Consider the following 21,309-nt stretch of genomic DNA (forward strand, 5'->3'; position numbering starts at 1 on the left):
TGTGAATTGGTTAAACCTGGGTTTCAGAAGGTTTTGTCAGAGGTATGAACATAAAGCAATGTGAGGTATTATGTAGATTCAACCCTTGAGAAAGTGACTTATTCTGATGACACTGTTTTTGCATCACCAGTTCTCTCCTCCTCCTCCCAGTCATGGCCCAACAACTGGAAATTGCATCTTTGTTGTTGATGATGATGCTATAGAGACAGAATATCATGTGGCTGGCCTCAGACCTCATGTGGCTGAGGATGACCTTGAACTCCTGATTCTTCTCCCTCTACCTCCCAAGTGCTGAGCATACAGGCATGCACCACTAGCTCAGCTGCATCTTTTATAGTATCTTGATTGGCTTCCTTAAGGATTATTTGGTTGAGGGAAGCAGGAAGTCTGAGGAACAAGAAGCTGAGTTTTTCTAATCGGGGTGAGCTACCCATTATGGGTGTATGCAGAATGAGATTGGGCAGAAATCTGATTTGAAATCCATTTCCGAAAGAAAGTGCAGGTATTGTAAGCAAAGATTCACTCAAACAAGACCTGAGCATCCTCTGGTTAACATACGTCCAGATAGCTTTTGGTTTTTTGTTTGTCTTTTTGAGACAGGGTCTCCCTGCAACCCCAGCTGTCCTGGAACTCACTGTGTAGACCAGGCTGGCCTTGAACTCTCTGAGATCCACCTGCCTCTGCCTCCCGAGTGGTGAGATTAAAGGCGTGCACCACCATGCCTGGCAGCGTTTGGTTTTGAGTCTTCTTTCTCAGACTCAGCTTACCTGCTTGACAGTAGCTCAGTGGATTTGGTTTAGTTGTTCCTTCAAGAAGAGTTTAAAAGCTTTCTGGGGCCAGCAATATAGCTCATTGAGTAAAGCATTTGCTACACAGGTCTGACAACTTGAGTTCAATCCCTGGGACCCACGTAAAGATGGAAAGAGAGAACTGACTCCCAAAAGTTGTCCTCTAACCTCCACACACATACTGTGGCTGTGACACTTGTGCCCTGACGTATATAATAAATTTTTTAAAATTTAAGATTTTCTGGTTTTACATAGCTGTGTGTGTGTGTGTGTGTGCACGTGTATGCATGTGTGTTGCTATGTGCTGGAAAATAACCCAGACACTAGGAGATGTGATACCCAGATGCACAGTAGATTTGGCACAAGTTGAGTGAGAGGTAGGGTCACCCTGAAGATGGGAAATCTGCAAGTCCAGCCAGTCTCACAGGGAATGAATGAGAGCACAGCCCTAGGACTAAAGATTTCTTCCCATCCCTCATACTTTTAAGATGAAGCAATCAGTGCTCTCCTTTTCAGTGAACTGACAGGCACAGATGGCCTTTACCCAGTTTCTCCCTCGTGGTTTTTTGCACTCGGCACCTCTGAGGCAGTGGTGGAAGCTGGCTAGACGAGTACTGCTAATGGGAGGCCTCAGACAGGTCACCTCCATCTTCAGCTTCCTGGAGACGACTGATGCATCCTTGATGGAAGTGTTTCCACTGCCTCACAGTAAATGTTGCCCTGTGTGGGGACATTTTTAGAGCTTCTGCCTAGATGCCTACAGCTCCGTTTAGCTGGATGGTCCTTGATCTCTCCAGTCTCCTGGTTTAGGACATAGCTGGAGGGCTGCTATCTGCTTTTCCTTGTGGTTTGACCCAAGCAGGCTTCACAGAGACAAATGACACGCATCCTAATGAGACAAGAATGCTTTGTTTCTGTATCTATTTTGGCTTTACCTGGTCAGGGGAAGTAAAAACCTTGGAGGGAAGACAAGAAAGGGGGAATACAGATAAATTTATTAGTTAAATACTGATTTTACAGCCATTTCACCTTAAGACAATGTTAACAGGTTGTGGGGGAGGGAAGACATGGGAGGGTGGCCTTTGGGGAGAAAACAGTGTAAATGATGATTAAAACAGAATCTTGGTTCAATGCTATTCTCTGCTACAGCCAGTAGGGTTTAGGGCTGGGAGCTGGGAGTTTGGGATACGGCAGGGTCATTGCCACATCAGCTACTGTTCTGTCGGTACAAGGACAATTCTTCAGGAGCCCCAACACACAGGGGAGGAGGCTGATTCCAGGACGGCTGTGAGTGCGAGAACCCTTCAGCTCCTGGCATCTTGCATACATCACCTTCATTCTTTTGTGAATTTCCTTTTGTTGTTTTTGCTTTGACTATATCTTGCAAATGCTCTATGTTTCCTAGATAAAGGATCCATGCTGGAAAAAGGCGTGGGTCCAGACAGTGTCTGACTGAGAGGCCCGAGGCTGGGCAGGCTCAGAGCAAGCAAGCTGGAGTCCTGGAACACAGGGACCCCAAGGTGCCCATGAGCGCAGTCACCAAAGCTGCTTCAGTAGCAGACTGGCTTTGCCTCTCCCTGGGTACCCAGTGTGTGAAGGGGGCAAACAAGGATGCTAGGGACAGCCCCAACTGGTATAATCCTGCTACGCTGCTGAGCTCTAGTTTTGAAGAGTTGGGAGATGTTCAGGCCGAAGAGCAAGGGGTTTAATGTCAGAGTTCCTGCAAGGGAAGGGAAGGGAAGGCTTGGCAGGTAAGGACTGGGAAGGGCATGACTTGCCAGGCTCCAATTTGATGAAGCCATCGTGTGTGGTGGGTGATGCACCCTCTCCTCCATTTCCCTAGGAAGCGCTCAGTAACATCCACGTTGCACCCAGCGTTTGTGGAGTCAGATGTGGTATAGGGCATGCAGGGATGTGCCATGCCTCCAGGGGAGTGTTGGGCAAGGGCAGGGCTGCCTGAAGAGGCCTGTCACATCCAGTCCGCATTTAGCTGGTACTTGGACTGCATCGGGGATCCTGGAGCCTGGGACCCTGCAGCCACCCTTGGAGCGCAGTGAAAAACCCACCACCTGGGCCACAGGGCTGGAAAGTTGGGGTGAAAGATATCATGTCTCTGACTGGGGCTTGTGGGTGGAAATGGAGAAAGAAGCCTCCTGCTACACTGAACAGCTTCAGTGCGCTGTGCTCGCAGCAAAGGAGGGCTTGTCTGTGCAGGCTCTTTCCAGTGCTCCACCTGGAAACCTCAATTGAAGAAATCCAGCACCCACATCCCTAAGCGATTGTCAACTTCAAGTTCTTCCCAGTTGTGGCTCTGGAGTCATCCCCAGACAGACGGGCTGGCCAGGGTGCCCCACCTCAGTCTCTGCTGGTCCCCAGGTCCCAGGTCCAAGCAGGAATTTGAGGAGGGAAGAAGGGGCAATTATGCAGTGATTATGTCCCCGTGACTGTCAGCCAGGACCAGGCTGTTCCAAGAGTCCTGCTTGGAGCTGGCCTGAGAAGTCTGGGTGACAGGAGACGCATAGCCTTGTGGGGAGAGCTTCAGGGCCGAGAGGACCGGGTGGATGGAGGACCCGTGGCCGGACACAGTGCTGACGGAGAATGTCTGGAAGGCAGAGAGGATAGTGAGGCCAGTGGGCTGCTCCTGAGGGCTTGAGGACCAGCGCTGGGTAGGGGATAAGGACGAGCACACTCTAGCTGCTTCCCTGGGCCCTGGGGTCTGGCTGCAGGGGTCTGGGGGCCTCCCCAGCAGCTTCTGAGCATGGTGTAACCGGGGCCATCACCCAGGAGGTTTGCACCTGCTGTGGCTTCGCAGAAGACACTGGCAGCCACGGGAGATGCTATCCATAATCTTACTATCATCTCTAGCTCAACGAGGCCATCCTCTCCACCCTGAAGGGGTGCCTAGTACTCTTGGTTCTTTGGGATCAGCTTCTCCCAGGTTCACTCTGACAGTAAAAAGCTCGCCCAGCCTCTTGGAATTAGAGGCAGAAAAGAGATCAAAGTGGGGCCGGAAAAGAGAGATTGTGACATCCTGATTCCCAAAGAGGCAGAGAGATAGGGATGCCATCATATCTGCAAGAGGATGTGGGCTCCTGCTGGGCTGGCATGACTCAGGAAGCTGGAGCTCATGAAAACAGCCGCCTACCCGGCCGCCTCCTCACTTACGCTGTCCTCTGTAGTTTCCAAGCCTGTGCCATGTTAATAGGGACCTCTCGGTCTTCTGTGTAAACCTTCAAGGCCAAGATCAAAACACCCCAAACTCTCGAGCCCCTGCACTGCTTCCAACCCCAATACCCACAGTCTGACTCAGGGAGTGGTGCTATGCACACATCTTGGGGCAGCCCCTGGGCCCCTCTCATTTCCAGGGGAGCCACTAAACACTTGTGGTCCCATATGTGTCCAGGTCACTGCAGTTGGACCAATGATGCTGGGGACTCATACTCCAATGCTGGCCTGGCCACCAGGGCTCTAGCCCTGTCTACCTGGGACATGGAGCTGCTGTGTCCATAGTGAGATGACAGCCCGGGCTCTGTCTTGATGGGGCGCATCTCTTCGCTGCTGCTGCTGGCATTGCTGGGGTTGCTGGAGGTGCTGCTGGTGGGAGGGAGGCTCTCACTGCCAGGAGGACCTGCAAGGGGGCAGAGTCAGGGCACCCAGTCCAGGGGCAGGGACAAAGGCTGGGGAGAGAAGCAGGGATCCTTCCAGGCCAGGGCAGCAGTCCTCAAAATGGGGCAGAAACATCAGAATGCCAAGGGGCTTTCCTTTTTGTTTTGAGACAGGGCCTGGGTCTGACGTAGCCCAGGCTACTCTTGAACTCACTATGTAGCTGTGGATGGCACTGAGCTAATAATATTTCTGCCTCTCACATCCTGAGTGCTGGGATTACAAGTCTGTACCCCCATGGTGTCCCATTTATGTAGTACAGCAACTGAACACAGGGCTTCGTGCAGGCTAATTAAGCACTCCGCAACTGAGCTACAAACCCAGCCCCAAGGGGACTTTTCTTTTCCTTCTTTCTTTTGGTCTTTTTGAGACAGGGTCTCCCTGTAGCCCCAGCTGGCCTGAAACTCACTATGTAGAGCAGGCTGACCTTGAACTCACAGGGATCCACCTGCCTCTGCCTTCCGAGTGCTGGGATTAAAGGAGTGTACCACTACACCTGGCTCCTTTTTTTTTTCTTTTTTAATATTTTTATCGATTTTTGAGACTTTCGTATGATGTATTTTGCTTATATTCAGACCCCTCCCATCTCCAACCCCACCTTATATCCCTCCAATTTCATATCCTCTGTTACTATTGGGTTTTTTTTAGTTTTGTCTTTTTTAAGGCCTATCAAATCTAACTTGTGTTCCTCAAATGCTCTTGGGTATAGGCTCATTTCCTGGCGCCTAGTCAACCTACCCAGTGTCACACCAGTAAAGAAAACTGACTCCCTCTCTGGGCAGGGCTGGGCTATCAATAGCTATCAGTTCCTCAGGCAGGGCTGGAGCTTCTTGTCCACCTCCCAAGGGGACTTTGTCAAATGACTCACTGATCACCTCACTACTTTAGATCCCCAAATCCTTGACACCACATGTGTTTCAGGATTCCACACTTTTTCACTAGAGTTACAGCTGACTGTGAACTGCCATGGTTCTGGGAACCAAACCTGGGTCCTCTGCTAGAGCAGCTGGTGCTCTTAACCACTGAGCCATCTCCCTAGCCCTGTGACCCTTAATTAATCTAGAAGTCAAGAAGGCATTACGGGTTGTGGTAGCTTACACCTGTAATCCTAACATGCAGGAAGCTGATGCAGGAGGGTCATAGGTTCAAGGTTATTCTCAGCTACATAGCAATTATGAAGGCAGAGCAGTGTTGGAACACACTATTGACCCTGGAGTGTATATTCCAGATCTCACAGAACAGCCATGTCAATCCAAGCCATTGCCCTTGAGCCTCAGTTTGCCTATCAGAAAAATGGGCTAACAACTGCTTCTGTGGGGTCTTGAATGGATCCCTGAGATAGTATTTATGAAGGAGCTTGTAAAATACAAAGCACTACATGACATTATGCACCCTGATTACAGATCAGTCTGTACAGTAGATGGCTAGTGAGAACTTGTCCCACATACAGAATAGAAAGGGACGGAGTACTTGGGTGACCACAGCATCAGAGACGGAGCCAAGCAATGTTCCTTTCTTTTCAGGCCCTGCACTGGTCTAGGCATCCCACTGCAATAACAGTAATCAGAGCACCGTTTGAGTTGAGCCTGCTTCAAAGGTCCCCATGTGCTGCCCAGTGACGACTTCTCTGGGTTATTTGTACTGTCCCCAAGAGCAGAGGTGGACGAGGTTTCCATCACACCCTGGCAGCCTGGGCTGGCCACCTGCCCAAGCAGACACGGTTCTCACATATTTCTGGGGTTCCTGGTGTGTTCACTACTTACACACAGCTCCATCCCTCACCTGCTGCTGTCTTAGATTTATTCAGGTTCTTGGGCTTCCGTTTTCTGGTTTGAATCCCTTCCTTCCGCATTGCAAGAGGCCTGGGGACCTAAAAGATCATGAGTTAAATATATGGCTTTCCATTTCCATACATGTCTGCTACAGTATTCACACACACACACACACACACACACACACAATGTAATAAAAAAATTCAAAAAGAATGGGCAAGTAAATTCTAGCCTGAAGAGAAGACAAAGATTGCTGGTCAGAAATGGCGAGAGGTGCCTGGCTGGCAGAAGCTGAGGGTAGGAGAAGGGCGAAGGCAGGATGTGGGCAGGGCAGGGCACCCACTCACCCCATGAAGCTTCATGTAGAGGCCGCAGGCATTGCACACAGGCTCACCCTCGGCATTGCGGCGCCACAGCGTGGTGGTGGTCGTCTGGCAGTTGGCACAGGAGAGGCCCACCCGGCGTGAGGCTGACTACGACACAGAAAGCAAACGTTTCTTGTCTGGCAGGGTTGGGCTGCAATGGCTTTGTGTGAGTTTTTTGTGAGGTCAGTGACTCTGGTACCTACACCACTCCTAGGATGGGGAAGTATCCTCAGGTTTCCAGTCCTATGACTTGATATGACATGAATGACCTGAATCCTATCAACAAGGAAACTTCTCCCCAGAGTGGAGTTCCTGCTGGTTTCCGGTGTCTGGTGCTATTTTGGATGAGGAATTTAATGGGTCTCAGTATCTATCCCCTTTATCCCCTCTGTCCTCCCTTCCCCGCTATAAGCCTCCCTTCCCTGGTGAGCTGATGTTGGTCAAAGTCAGATGACCACAGATCCAGGAGGCAGACAACCTGGCTAGTTTCAGACCTCCCTGGCTGGGACCCAGCCCCCACTGCTTGAGCTTTGGATCTTACCAGCTGGTCAGCTGAAAATAAGAAAGCTTCTGGTTCACCTTGGCCTTCAAGACAAAGGGACTGGGAATCAGGTGGCCTGGATCTGCCTCCCTCTGCAGACCCAGTGGCTGTGGATGCCCTGATCCTCTCTGAGCTTCACTGTCCACTGCTGCGTGGTAATGGGGGTGGGGAACTAGTCTAGTGTCCTTGGAGCACAAGCTTACTCTAAAGGTGTGGCTACCACCTTGCTCCCGTCCACCAACCCCTCAGCCCACACCCTCTGATTCCCAAATTGAAAACTAAGCAAGTGCCTCAAAACCAGGTGAGAAAGAAGGTGTCTGTTCTCTGAGTTGGTGGGTCTGTCTGGGTCATGGAGGTACCCGCTTACCAGCCGGCGCTGAGGCTTAATGAGGGGCCGGTTGATGCCGTTCATCTTGTGGTAGAGGCCACAGGCATTGCACAGGTAGTGACCTGTCCCATCTCTCCTCCAGAGCGGGGTGGACATGGCTCCACAGTTGACACACTCTCTGCCTTCCGAGAAGTCGTCAAACATATCTACTGGGGGAGGAAACAGGAGAAAGGACCCAGGAGATTATGTCTTTGATATGCTCAGAAACCTTCCACCTAGAAAACAGGAACGGAGAAGGTCTCCCCAGGGCTCTGAAGTTCTCCTCAAGACTGCAGGGCAAGTGGGTTTCACGCCCTGTCATCCACACACAAGGGGACGCCTTTCAGTCAGATCTCCAGAGCCTGCAGGCCCAAGGTTCCCACCTGACCTCTCCACTGCTTTTTCTTCGTTTTCCCTTTAAAAATTACAATTGCGATATGGTTTGAATCGGAACTGTTCCACACAGGCTTGTGCTTTGAACTCCTGTTCCCACCACCTCCGCCGCTGGTGCTATTGGGAGGCTGTGGAACCAGGTAAGGAGGTGGGGCCTGGCTGGCAGCAAGTAGCTAGCTCAAGGTCCCCTGTTTCCACTCTGTCTTCCCCCTTCCTGGTCTGCTGTGTTCCCAGGAGCCCCCTCCACACTGTCACCTCCATCTACTCTGCCACGCCTCCCTCCCCTCCAAAACCATGAGCCAGAATAAATCTCTTCTCTGTTAAGCTGTTTCTTCAGGTATTATGATCACAGCAGCACAAAAGTAACTCATGGATTATTCCTCCGTTTGGATAAAAATACACTGTTTACATTAGGAGAATTAAGACTGGAATGTATAGAGAAATACAGATCATTAGCGGTTTTGTTTTGTTAAGTCCTTTGTGAGACTTTCTATGCTGACATATGTTTTGGCCTAGGTAAGGTCAAGCTGTGTAATCTTGAAACTATTTTGTTTTCTTTGCTTGAAGCCCAAGCATGTTGCCACATTAGAGATACATTATAAACTCATTTCAGTACAGTGTGACATTCCATCATGGAAACATGCCCTCTTTTCACTTGTCATTGCAACGACTTAATCTCTAGTTCTGATATTTGTTTTGTAAATACTGACCTCTTTGTACATAAATCTGTAAGTTTCCTGTTATTCCTCTGAATACTGCTATTTATATTCTTTAAAATTTTTGACTTTTTGTGCACTTCATACATCTTGATCATATTTAGAACCTCTCCCCTCTCTACACCCTCCCATTGTCCCTGCTGCCAGATTCCGTGCATTCCATCATATATGTTATGGCCTGTCAAGTCAAGCTTGTGTCCCCAAATGTCCCTTGGTGTGAGTCCATCCGCTCGAGCATGGTCAACCTATCTAGCATCACTCCAGTCTTTTTTGACTGATTCTCCCTCACCTAGCAGCGATCAGTTGCCAAGAGTTCTCAGCTAAGGTTGGGGCCTGCTGCCCATCCCCCCAGTTCTATGCTGGGTTTGCGTCTTGTTTGAGTTTTCCATGGGTTTTGTGCATGCTGTAAGTTCCTATGAGGGAGTTCCCAGCCACCTGGAAAACTCTGTTTCCTTGTGGTCACCCACCACCCCCGGCTCTTAAGTCTTTCTGCCCCTCTCCCACAATGGTCCCTGAGCCCTGGGTGGCAGAGGTTTAATACAGGAGTCCTATCCAGGGACATGCACTCTGCAGTCTCTTAGTCTCTACATTTTTGCTACTTACATTCTTGAATGTATCATTCACTCAGTTTTCCTACACATGACGGCTCTAATTGTCAGCTTGACAGAACCTAGAATCACCTGGGAAGGAGTGTCGATGGAGGACTGTCTACACTAGGGCGGGGGTTGTCTTAATTAAGCTAATTGACGTGGGAAGACCCAATCCAGTGTGGGCAGCATCATTCCCTAAGCAGGGGGTCCTGAACTATGTCAGGTGGAGAAATGGAGCTGAGCACAAGCAAGCACGCATGTGTGTGTTTCTCTCTGCTCCTGACTCTGGAAGTGATGTGAGGAGCCGTCTGGGTCCTGCTGCTGTGACTCCCGTGTACTGATGGACTGTGGCTGACGACTGGAATTATAAGCTGAAATAAATCCCTTTCTCCCCTAAATTGCTTTCTGTCAGGCTACTTTATCACAGCCACAGAAATGAAAGTAGGATACTGCTTTACTGTATCTGTACAATCTACTCTTATTGTGTGATATTTTCCTTGTGTATTAAGTGCACAAAATAGACTCCAACTACCAGTTGTCAGATCTTAGAGTTGATCAGATATGAGCATCAGCCTTCCACCAGAAGGCTACTGTCATCTGTCATCCTTTCACTCATTAACCCCTTCCTCTCTCTCTCCCATGTCTACAGAATTTGAAAACTGACAGATTACTTATGTCTCCACTCACTGTCTGGGTGACAGAGGTGGGGGTGGTTTTCTCATTACCCTGTGACCTATATAAAGCCTGGCTCAAAACTTCAGCAGTTTCTCTGACTCATGCCATCTAAGTGCTCTGTCCCTAATCACAGCCACCTTGGTTTCCAAACTGTTCTTGTCCTACTGCCAAAGGTTAAATTCTTCTCTGGGGGAGCCCACAGCACCTTCTGGAAGGCAGGGTTAAAGTACTCTCCCTCCTTTGGACCCCAGCCCTGGGTTTTAAGATAGCACATTTTGCTAGTTCTGTGGCTCAGTAACCAGCTCTAAGGGAATGTTGGCTGGAAGAGGATAGGGAACCCTCCCCACAACTCTGGGTACACAAACAGTCACTTGCACCTGCAAACAGGTAGCTGTGTGTCCGCACCAAGTAAACACTGTGCAGGTGTGAGAGGCTGTTTGCTCAGGCCAAGAAGCTAAGTGCAGTCGGCACAGAGAGGCTATTTTTACCCCTGGGTCATGCTGAGGGCCTTTCACCAAGGTCACCTGTCTCCAGAGGTGACTCTTGTCATGACTTGCTCCCTGCTGGACTGCGACCATCAGTACAACCGCCACCATCTCCGCAGGCCTTGCCTGTAATCTGTCAGCCCTGTACTTTCCATTCAAGTCCTTCCATGAGGACAGCAGAAGGGCCAGGAGTTCACAGAGGGACCTTACAACAGGCCACCAGCACCAGGCTAGCAATGGCCTTTTGTTTATGATGAACACTAGATGGCACTACAGCCTCAAAATTGAACAAGCCCACATGTTCTATCTTAGATCACACATGGGCTGGAGAACTTCGTAGATCGTCTTTCCAGCCCAAACCTGCTGCAATCTTTTTCTGTTTTTTTTTTTTTTGTCATGGAAAAAAAAAATTCAGATGAGGAAAGAATATAAACTCCTGTGTAACCATCAGCCAGCTTCCAACAACTTGTGAACCGTCCTGTCTCACCTGTACCTCTACCCGCTTTCCCCCATCTTGAACTGTGGGAGAAAATCCAAGATCCCTGGGTTGTCAGTTCAACCCTCAGTGGCTCAGTCTGTCTCTTCAACAGGAGAAGACTCACTCTTCCTTTAAAGATAAGAACACTGGCTGCTCTCCTAACTCTGGTTCATTTAAACTCTACAATGAAGAAAAAAGAACCCCATATTCTGTTTCTATGTGTGGGAGGGAAGAGTCCCTTTATCCTTCATAGTTAGTACATTACAGGGACAGACTCTGGTCAAGGGACCCAGTAGCCCTAGATAGGTTTTCTCTGCTTCCCGTCCCCTGCCCTGGGAACCCAACACAGAGTATACATTCCAGCAACTTTACCTGTCCAGGTAAAGTCACTGAACATTGGCAAACAGGTATTCGTGAAATTAAATATTTACCAAACATCTGTGATTGAAGCATACCAAAAGACGCCATAGGAGCGAAGCTGTTACCTTGATCTCAGAATGCTAATGATCTAGTTTAACAACCTGGACCAATTAATGAGTAACAGGATGACTCAGTCTTTTTTTTTGGAACATACCCTTAACTGAGTCTGGGATTGGTGACAGGCGCCGCTGCTCCAGAATAGGAAATATGGAAGTCCAGCCCAGATAGAAGGGTCAGTATAACCCTGAAGCCAGAAGCAGGAAGTGAAGAGTGTGTTTCCTCGAGAAGTCCAGCGATGCATACCCAAGTTCAAATTCCTCCACAAAATATTGCTATCCAGCTAGTTCAATGAAATGTTACATGAAAACTTGAAATAATCTTTTAAAAGGCAATGTAAATGCTGACTCTATCATGCAAATTGAAAGACAGAACATGCAAGATGCCCTATCGAGTGCAGTGGCCACAGAGACCACCAGAAAGCAGTCCACTGTGTGGACTTCTTTTCATGGAAGCATCGTTCCATAATGTCGTACTTACTAATGTTTAAATATCTGATTCTAAAAGAGAAGAAATTTGATCTCTCTCAGCCCTCCATGGGGAAGGGACAGTTTTACTCCCTTTTAAAAAATTTTTATTATTTTTATTTTATATGTATGAATATATTGCCTGCATGTATATAAGTGTACCTGTGTCATGCAATGCCCATGGAGGTCAGAAGAGGGCATCAGATCCTCTAGAACTGGAGATACGGATGATTGTTATCTGCCATGTGGTTGCTGGGAATTGAACCCAGGTCCTCTGTAAGAGCAGCCAGTGCTCTTAACCGCTGAGCCATCTCTCCAGCCTCCAATTTTACTCTCATATCTGATAACAGAAATAAATTCCCCTTGCCCCTTGGACTGGAGTATGGAAAGAATGCAGTCCATCCCTGCTGCTTAGCCCCTACTCTAGGGAAGGATAGGTGCCAGGCTGTGAGCCCTAAGCCCAAACTTTTTACTCCCCTCCCCTGCCCCGAAAACCCAACACAAAAGTTAGCCTGGGAAAGTCCAGATTATACATTTTAGCAACTGGCAAGAGCCTTCCCCCCACCCAGTACAGACACTAGTCCACACTGAGGAGCAGTGGGAGTCCAACCCTGGGGAGTGGGTCAGCAGCTCCCCACTTTGAAAAGACAGTCTTGTAATAATAGTTGTAAAGTACTTTGCAAATAAGAGGGGAAACTTACAACAACAGCTGGGGAGTGCTTTGCAAACATCCAATGAGATAACGGATGATGGATTATGGTTCAGAGGCTTGGGATGGAGGGGTGAGAGGGAAGGGAAAGACCAGGACAAACCTCGGTGCAGTTAGGGGGAAGGTGAGGACAGATGAAAGCTAGGAGATTTGGGAATCTGCCCCTTTTGCTAGCCATTGATGAGCCATACTCAGAGCCACCTAGCTCCCAACCTGGTCAAGTTTGAGACTGTGGCTATAAACAATGGAAGCAGCACTGGTAGTGTAAACTTACGAGCCCTCAGAGTTGCTGTTTGTGGGAAATTGGAATTTCGTCCTAATTCCAAAGACAGGAGTCTAACTCCTCACTGCTGTCCCACGCTCTACTTTCAACTTTTTATTAAGATTTATTTTTTATTTTTAATGAGTATTTATATGTGTCTGTGTGTAGGTATGTGCATGTGAGTGCAGGTGCCCACAGAGGCCAGAGGCGTTGACTTCTTTGGAGCTGGAGTTACAGGCAGTTGTGAGCCGCCCTACATAAATGCTGGGAACTGAACTTGGGTTCTCTACAAGAGCAGAACTCATGCTTAACCACTGAGCCATCTCTCTAGCCCATAATCTGTCTTCTTTCAAACAGGAATAATATGTTCCTAGCAATCATGGAGAGCCGTTCACACCCAGGTGCCTGGAAGGAGAACAAGGCAGGAGGTTGGTGGGTCCCCAGCCTTGGCTTCCCTGATGAGGCTGATGCGGTCAAAGGCAGGGACTGAACCTATCACCGCTGACCTATTCCAAGCATCCTGGAGAACCCACCCATCTGGTACCACAATAACAGGAAGCAATCCAGGCTAGGAGAAGGAGAGAACAGGGAGGAAGGGAGGGAGAAGGGGAATCCCGCCAGGTCACGGCTGGTAACACATCTCTAGGCACAGCAGAGAGCAGGGTTTGTCCCTTGACTGCTAAAAACAACCCCAACTAGCTGAAGCGCATTGTCAGTTTGCTCTGCGGGTGCCTGAGAGGGTTCTTGTGGATGTGTCCCTCTGGCTTTCCATCTGCTGGAGGAGAGGACTAGAGCCAGGGTCCATGCTGGAGGAGCCTTTGCCCCACATAGCAGTGCCAGTTTGATCTGGTCTTTTCTGGGGGTTCTACAGCTCAAACTTCTGCCCTGTCTATTATATACTAATGTGTGTGGCAGGTACTGGACACATAGGCATGTAGAATAACTGAAGCAAAGATGTGTGTACAAAGATGGATCAGTCTAGCTAAGAACACACAACTCAAAACAATTCTATTAAATGTGACACATTGCAGTGAACTTGGGATTTAGGCTCTCCCTTCCCTTCCACTGTCCTAGATCACTATGTCATCTATTCAGAGGATGACACACCACACAATGACAGTTCCCATGCCCAGGCCAGCTATTCAGTGTTAGGAAAAAGGCTATATGGGACAGGGGAATCCCCAAGGGGGAAAAGCCAAACCCAGCCTAGGCTGAGAAGGAAGAGACCTTCCACGGAGGGGCTTCGGGAGAGAAGTCCTCAGCCCCACCCAAATGTTTCTTACTGAACCCCAGCCCCACGTCACATCCAAAGTTCACCAGAGATTGGGCTTGGATTTCCTGACAGGCCTAGATCCATCCGTGCGGCTGGCGCCTGGGTCTGGGGCACAAGAAACAAACAAATCCTGAGGTTTCTCTGGCGGCCCTTGAGCTGTGGTCTCCTGTGCTTCATCAGGCCGCAGCAAATGCTTATGACAGGAGGCTGGCTGGCGGGGAGGGCCACAGCTCCTGCGGTGCTCAGACAGGATTAAAGGACCTATTTTGGAAGCTCCAGGACTGCTGAACAGAAGTGGTTACATAGCCAGGCCTGGGGGTCACCCTGTGAAGCCCCTCCCTTCCCCCTGTCCTCTGCCTCTGGCTGCTGAGGAGCAGAATGCCAGCGTCCAGCCCAGGCAGGCCTCAGACATGTGGGGACTAGAGAATAAAACGTGGTTCAGGTCCTGAAACAAATCACATACTGCAGTCAGCACTTGTCACTCCTCCCTGGGGACCAGCTGCTCTTCCCTCTAAAGGTCCAACAGCTCCCAGCTACCTACTCCTACTTCTACCTGGTCTGTCACAGGTCAGCGGGGGATTGAGGTCAGTCCAGGGCAGGGAGCAACCGAGGAATGTCCTGCTGCCGGGGTTTATGAAAACAGGAGCTGAGACTGAGCACAGGCCAGAGAGTACCACCTGTTGCTTCTGATCTTTGCGGCTGTCCTGCCAGGCCCGATATTTCCCCCAAAGTCAATTGCTGGCCGTTGTTCAAAACACAGTCACAATAGGACATGGTAACAGGGAGGGCTGAGAGACGTCCAGGTCCCATCCATACTGTCTTCCCAGCTTGTCTGATCTCAGAAACCTGCAGAGGCCATGCTCTGCAGCCTGCCCACTAGGGGGATGCTTCTGCACCTCCACCACTGTCAAGAGACCTTCAAGAATCCACCCATGTGGGGCTATGGCAAGAAAAGACTTTCCTGTGAAGTGCTGGGTCTGTCATAAGCTCAGGGGAATCAGCAGGGGCTTAGAACTTGCACTTGAGCCTCAGCAGTGACTGTTGTGAGCCCCTGTGTGCTGCAGAGCTGGGCCCATGCAGGACACCAGCTGCTGTATTGATATAGGAAGTATCGTGGTATCTAAAACTACAACTTTGTGATGGTTTGAATAAAAACAACCACCATAGGCTCCAAGTATTTGAATACTTGGTCAGTTGATGGCACTGTTTGGGAATGTCATGGGACCTTTTCAGGAGGTACCGCCTCGCTGGAGGAGACACGTCAAGGAGGGGAGTGGGCTTTAAGAGTTCATACCCTTGCCTCACGTTGCTATTTGTGCATCCTGTGCATGCCTGAAGATGTGAAGTTCTCAGCTTTCTGCTCTGGCTGCCTCCTACCGTGAAGGACTCTTACCTCTCTGGAACCATAGCCAAATAAACTCTTCTTTTTCTTTTTTTTGGTCTTTTTAAGACAGCATCTCCCTATAGACCACCACAGCTGGCAAACTCTTCTATAAGTTGCCTTGGCCGTGGTGTTTTATCACAGCAACAGAAAACTAACTAACTAACACAAGCTTCATTTTTGCTTGTAGGATGCCGGGAATGTGGTTTTGTGGTTTACAAAATTGGGTCACGGGTGGCTCTTCCATGGGTGCTGATTGATATCCCTGGGCTTGAGGCTGACAGCCATGGGCTCAGCTACACCCAGAGTCCCGAAGGTTGAACAAGCAAAAAGCTTGCTGCTTCCTGCACTCTGGGGATGGGGTCCACAGGTGACCTCCGGACCTGGCCCTCTGACAGCTCTGTACCTCCCTGCTCCATCCCGCTCATCTCAGGCTGCAGGGCTCCTGGAATGTAGAGGGTGACAGGATCCTAAAATCAGGAAGAGGACTGTATGTGTTTTCATGAATCTTCAGAGGAAACCAAGGTCCACAGAAGACCGGTGACCAGAGGGCGAGTGCCACTCCCAGGAGGGTCAGTGACCTGATCCTGCCCTCCCCCACACCACACCACACCACCTGCAGTGCTCTGCACACAACAGGAGCTCGGTGCTCACTGACCCATGGAACTCCAACAAGACCCGTACCTCCAAGTGTCTTGTGAGGTAGTAGAGTCCCCAGAAGGATGGCGTAGATTTAAGTGACACTCTATTCCTGGACACACTCATAACTCAGCTGGGAGAGTTATGGTGCACCGGAGATTTGCAGTATTCATCTGAATATATGTGTGTGTATGTAGTGTGTGTGCATATGTAACTGTGTATAATGGGTGGTTGTCTGTGGAAAAGAACATGTCACACTAATTAGCCACTCCAATAATTCACTGGGATATTCTTCAAAGGGAGAAATGTTTACCTTAAAGATCTTCATAGCAAGATACTGGAAATCCAAATCCTCAATGAGAGAAAAATAAGAAGGAAAAACAAGTTGCAGTAAAGAACTACAAAAATCTAGGGCTGGAAAGATGCTCAGTGGTTAGAGCACTGGCTGCTCTTGCAGAGGACCTGGGTTCAGTTCCCAGCACCCATATGGCAGCTAACAACCGTCCATAGCTCCAGTTCTAGAGGATCCAATGCCCTCTTCTGACCTCCATGGACACTGCACAACATGGGTGCACTTACATACATGCAGACAATACACTCATACATAGAAAATTAAAAAAAATAATTTTAAGAAATACAAAAATTTAAGTTGATTTTTAAAATGACTACTATATCAGAAATCTTCAGACTGCCTTTTCTCAAACATGATTTAAATTAATTAAATATCCAGGTAATTAAAAGGTATCTCTGCTTAGGATGTGAAGGATTAGAAATGTCTGCTTTTTTTTCCCTTTAATTCCTGAGATAGTCTTATCTCAAAATAAACTAAAAGAGCCAGACACCTGTAATCCCAGCACTTGGGAGGTGGAGGCAGAAGGGTCAGTTGTTCAAGGTCACCCTCAGCTACATAGCAATTATGAGGTCATCCTGGGCTACATGAGACCCTGTCTGAAAAAGAAAAATGAGTAAATAGGAATGGGTGAGATTTTTTTTTAAAGTAAGTAAAAAACACTTGTCATAAACCCAATAACTTGAATTATTGATCATTGATCCCCAGAACGCACATGATGGAAGGGGAAAACCAATCCTCCAACCTCCACATGAGTGCCATGGCATGCATGTGCATGTAGTGTGTGTGTGTGCGCGCACACACACACACACACACACATAAATCAATGCCTTCCACAAAGTACCTTCTCTTCAGAGCCAGGTTTCTCCTCTCCAGAGCAGTGAACTCCTCTGGCTCAGGTATCCACTATGGCATCAAGTTGTCTGCCTACCCGACAGAGGGAAAAGGAAAGCCCCTCCCCACAGGGGACAGTCCTGGCAAGTATGAGAATGGACATTCAGTTTATCAAAAGGTGCTGCCAGTCACACTATGGCCAAAGTCCAGCACTGGTGCTGTCTCCTTCAGTCACTGGGTTGTGCCAGTGTCCCTTACCAGCCTCCTCCCAACCTGCCTCCATCATTCCACTGTGCCCTGGGGATGTGAGGTCGAAAGCAGGCACCCTGGGCATGATAAGGCGTATGGCAGAGAGCACGCCAAAGCACACGGGGAAGGTGACTTGGCATATCTTGTCACAAGTATACATGGCATGTGCAGTTTGATCCAGAAATACCAGCGATGACTGTTGCGTAAAATGTCTTCTGAGTAGGAGATTCACTTTTTACAGTAGCAGAAAAAACAACTTAAATACCCTCCCCACGCACTGGTTGAGTCAGTGAGTGTATACCACATAGCCAGAAAGCCTGAATGCTACTGATATGGAAGCCTTTCGAATATATGCTGAAAAGCATTAGAAGAAAAGTATAGAACGACATCTACAATGTGTCTTACAAAAGGGAGCGCGACCTACATATGAATCTGCAGAGTGGTAAATATTCTAGGAGGATGGACAGGAGTTGGTAGTACTGGTCACTTAAAGGGACACATCTTGGTGGCTCAGGGAGACTTCTCACTACCCGCACTCCTGTACCTTTTATGATGTGTATTTATTTTCAATATGCAATAAATATTTTACGTGGTCAATAACGTAAATAAACATGCCACAGACTGGCATCGTTCCTGTTCTGTGTACTAGTAACACTTAAGTCAGGCAGGTTGCGCCTTCCGATTTTTCCACTGAAGCATCTTATATCCCGTCCTACCTGCTCATAAAAGCATCTTCTTCCACAAATGAGAAAATGGAATCCTTTTTCCAGAGAGTTCTCAGCTCCAGTGTGCTGCTAAAGCTGCTGGTAAACGGCCACCTTTCCCTGCACCCTAGATCTATGCTCGCTCCACGGGCGGGCACAGGCCCCAGTGCTACGGGCTGCGCTTGGCTTCCCGGTCCCTAGCATTGGTGGCTCTGCCTCGCCGCTCTGGTTCAGTCACACACATGCACGTGGTCCTGGCGCCTTTTCTTTCCCAGGAAGCCTGAGACAGGGTTTGCCAAGGGGAGGCTTCAGCCAGGGCAGTGCGGTCATTTGCCTCGGCTCCCCGTCCAGGGTTATAGGTTGGCAGGATGGACGGAAACAGTGAACAAATCCCAGGCAGCTCCCCTGGTGCAGGACAATGGGGCTGCAGGGAAAGCAGGGAAAGCCTTTCCCTTCCAGGCCTGCAGCCTCTGCCAGAAAGAAGACTTCCCCTTCTCCGCAGGAATGGCAGCAGCCAGCCAGCCAGCCGGGAGATTTATGGAGATATAATGTGACCTCTTTATTGCCCTGAACGCTAGGGAGGTGTTTCGGGGGAGATTTACGCCTTTCCGAAGGGGAGGGGAGTCGGTACCGAAATTTATCCACCAAGTCCGTTTCCCCGTCGGGGGTTTCTTAGGGATTACTTAATCAAACCAAGGTTAAGCTCCAATCGCCCGCACTTAACATCATCTTCTCCTGCTAATCCACACATTTACCCTGAAATGCCACAAGTTTTTTGCATGAAATGTGGAGTCTGAGGTAAGCTGGCGAAGTTCTGTTCAGCTCTGAGTGCGGTTAACAGAAAACAAAACACAAAATAAAGACAGGCCACATTCGGTAGAGTCAGGAGACTGGACCCTCTCTGGCAATGGGCGGTGCATAGTTCATCGTTTGCCTACCTATACGTGGAATCTGCCTTTATGAGTGTTCTGTAGATGACTAAATTCCTCTCCACCTAGTCTGAAACTTCTCCAGATTAATATTAGATCAGCCGCCTGTACATTGCTTACAGCAGTGATTCTTTTTTATGTCACTTTTAAAGCTGTAGAGCCTTTCTTAACAGAAAATCAAAATTAAAAATGAGAAGAATCGGGGTTGGAGAGATGGCTCAGTGGTTAAGAACACTGATTGTTCTTGAAGAAGACCAAGATTCGAATCCCAGCACCCACACAGCCGCTAACAACTGTCTGTAACTCCAGTTCCAGGGGATCTGACAGCCTCTTCTGTCCTCGGCAGGCACTGCATGACACAGGTGCACTTACCTACATGCAGGCAATACATGCATACACATAAAAATAATAAACAAAATATATTTTTATTAAAAATGGGAGGAATCTTAAAAGTTGGAGCCACGGGGCTGAAGAGATGGCTCGGAGGTTAACAACACTGGCTGCTCTTTCATAGGACCCAGGTGCAGTTCCTAACACTCACATGGCAGCTAACAACCCTCTGTAACTCCAGTTTCAAGGAGTCTGATGCCCTCTTTTGGGCTCTGTGGGTGCACTTACATACACACAGGCAAAACACTCATGAAATAAAAATAAGTAAGTTTTCTTTTAAAGTTAGTGCCACACATCTGGTTGGTAAAAGGGTGCTCTAGGCTCTCTGGACAATGTTTTCCACACATCTACCTGTGACTCACCTCTGTGGAAAGTTCTCCAAGCCCTAGAGGGCGCCATGAGCACCATAGTGTCTGCTCTCTAAGGCAATGGGCTCATGGGCTCATGTTTCAATAGAAACTTCACTTGCCAAACTTAAAGGCAGGGGCCATGGGAACCAATTCCAGGAGCAACCAGAGACAGAACTATTTATCAATAATTATTTTACTTCTTTTGGTCTGGTTTCCACATTTTGAAAATAAAGCCTGTAGAATCGTCTGACTTGACACCCCATTGTATCTCCTTATTTACACCATTTTGGGTTTTCTTCTCCTGACTTTCATTTAAGATTTATACTTTTGTACTTAAGTTATATGAATAAAAATTGATATAAAAATCAAACAGTACAAAAGAATGTCGCGTCACTGGTAAATGGTGGCCGACAGTTTTCTATTATCCCAGCCATCTATTTCCTTAATTCAAATTTCTATTTTTAGAACCTTTTAAATTACAGAAAACAAAAATAATACATTTTTATTCTTTTTCATCATCTACACAATCTTTTGAATTCAGTATATAGTTCTCTGGTTCACTCATACTTTTACATACATTATAAATATTATCTCTGGCCAGATATGGTAGCACATGTCTTTAATCCTAGCACTCAGGTGGCAGAAGCAGACAGATCTCTGTGGAATCAAGGCCAGCCTGGTCTGCATAGTGAGTTCCAGGCTAACTGTGGCTAGGGGGACCTTGTCTCAGAAAGAAAATAAATAAAAATAACTAACTAACTAAATAAATAATAGATTGATAGTAAATAAATAATATTCTCTGAACAATATAAGTACTACTTTGCCAGTTTTATTTTTTTAAATGAGTGTTTCACACTGTACAGTAAATTTACATTTACTATTTAAAAAGTATGAGCCTGGACCTGGAGGGACAGCTCAGCAATTAAGAGCATTTGCTCCTTTTCCAGAGGACCCAAGTGGTTCCCAGCACCCTATTTTGGTTCCTAGCACCCACATGGTAGCTAACACCTGTCCAAGACTTGAGTTCCAGAGGATCCAACTTGCTTCTGGCCCCCTCCTTGGGCATTGCACACACAGGTACACATACATATGTGCAGGCAAAACACTCATCCCCTAAATAAATATATAAATAAATAAATAAATAAATAAATAAATAGAAGGATAACTATGATGTAGACAAGCCCTTAGAATTAAAGGAAATAGAAAAGCAAAACTGAATCCACCTAGCTTTGTCAAATCCATACTTGCTCCATATTTTTCAGTGTTGAGATTGAACCCAGGGCCTCACTGTGACAAACATGCTCTATTATTGAGCTACACCCTCAGTTCTCATGATTAGGAGAAGCATTTCATTACAGCTTTAACATATTCAGTAACACACTCCAGCGCAAGAGTACATCTCTTTCACAAGTGGCTATAAGTTTCTAGGTTCAACATTTTTTGAACAAAATAAATAAGGATTA

At 47.9% G+C, this 21,309-nt stretch overlaps 1 protein-coding gene across 1 annotated transcript in view; it reads right to left on the reverse strand.

Moving 5' to 3' along the window:
• Positions 1–1,762: 1,762 nt before the first annotated feature.
• Gata4 (GATA binding protein 4) overlaps positions 1,763–21,309 on the reverse strand; it is a 48,369-nt gene continuing 28,822 nt past the window's right edge. The window contains exons 3-7 of the mRNA XM_008828158.3: positions 7,497–7,666; positions 6,571–6,696; positions 6,234–6,321; positions 4,271–4,416; positions 1,763–3,390 (exon numbers count right to left, since the gene is read on the reverse strand). Of these exons, the coding sequence (XP_008826380.1) occupies positions 3,208–3,390; positions 4,271–4,416; positions 6,234–6,321; positions 6,571–6,696; positions 7,497–7,666 (713 nt within the window). The 3' untranslated portion in view covers positions 1,763–3,207. The remainder of the gene's footprint in view (positions 3,391–4,270; positions 4,417–6,233; positions 6,322–6,570; positions 6,697–7,496; positions 7,667–21,309) is intronic.

The sequence above is a fragment of the Nannospalax galili genome, unplaced genomic scaffold, assembly GCF_000622305.1.
Source record: "Nannospalax galili isolate Female #2095 unplaced genomic scaffold, S.galili_v1.0 scaffold612, whole genome shotgun sequence".
Classification (NCBI taxonomy): Eukaryota; Metazoa; Chordata; class Mammalia; order Rodentia; family Spalacidae; genus Nannospalax; species Nannospalax galili.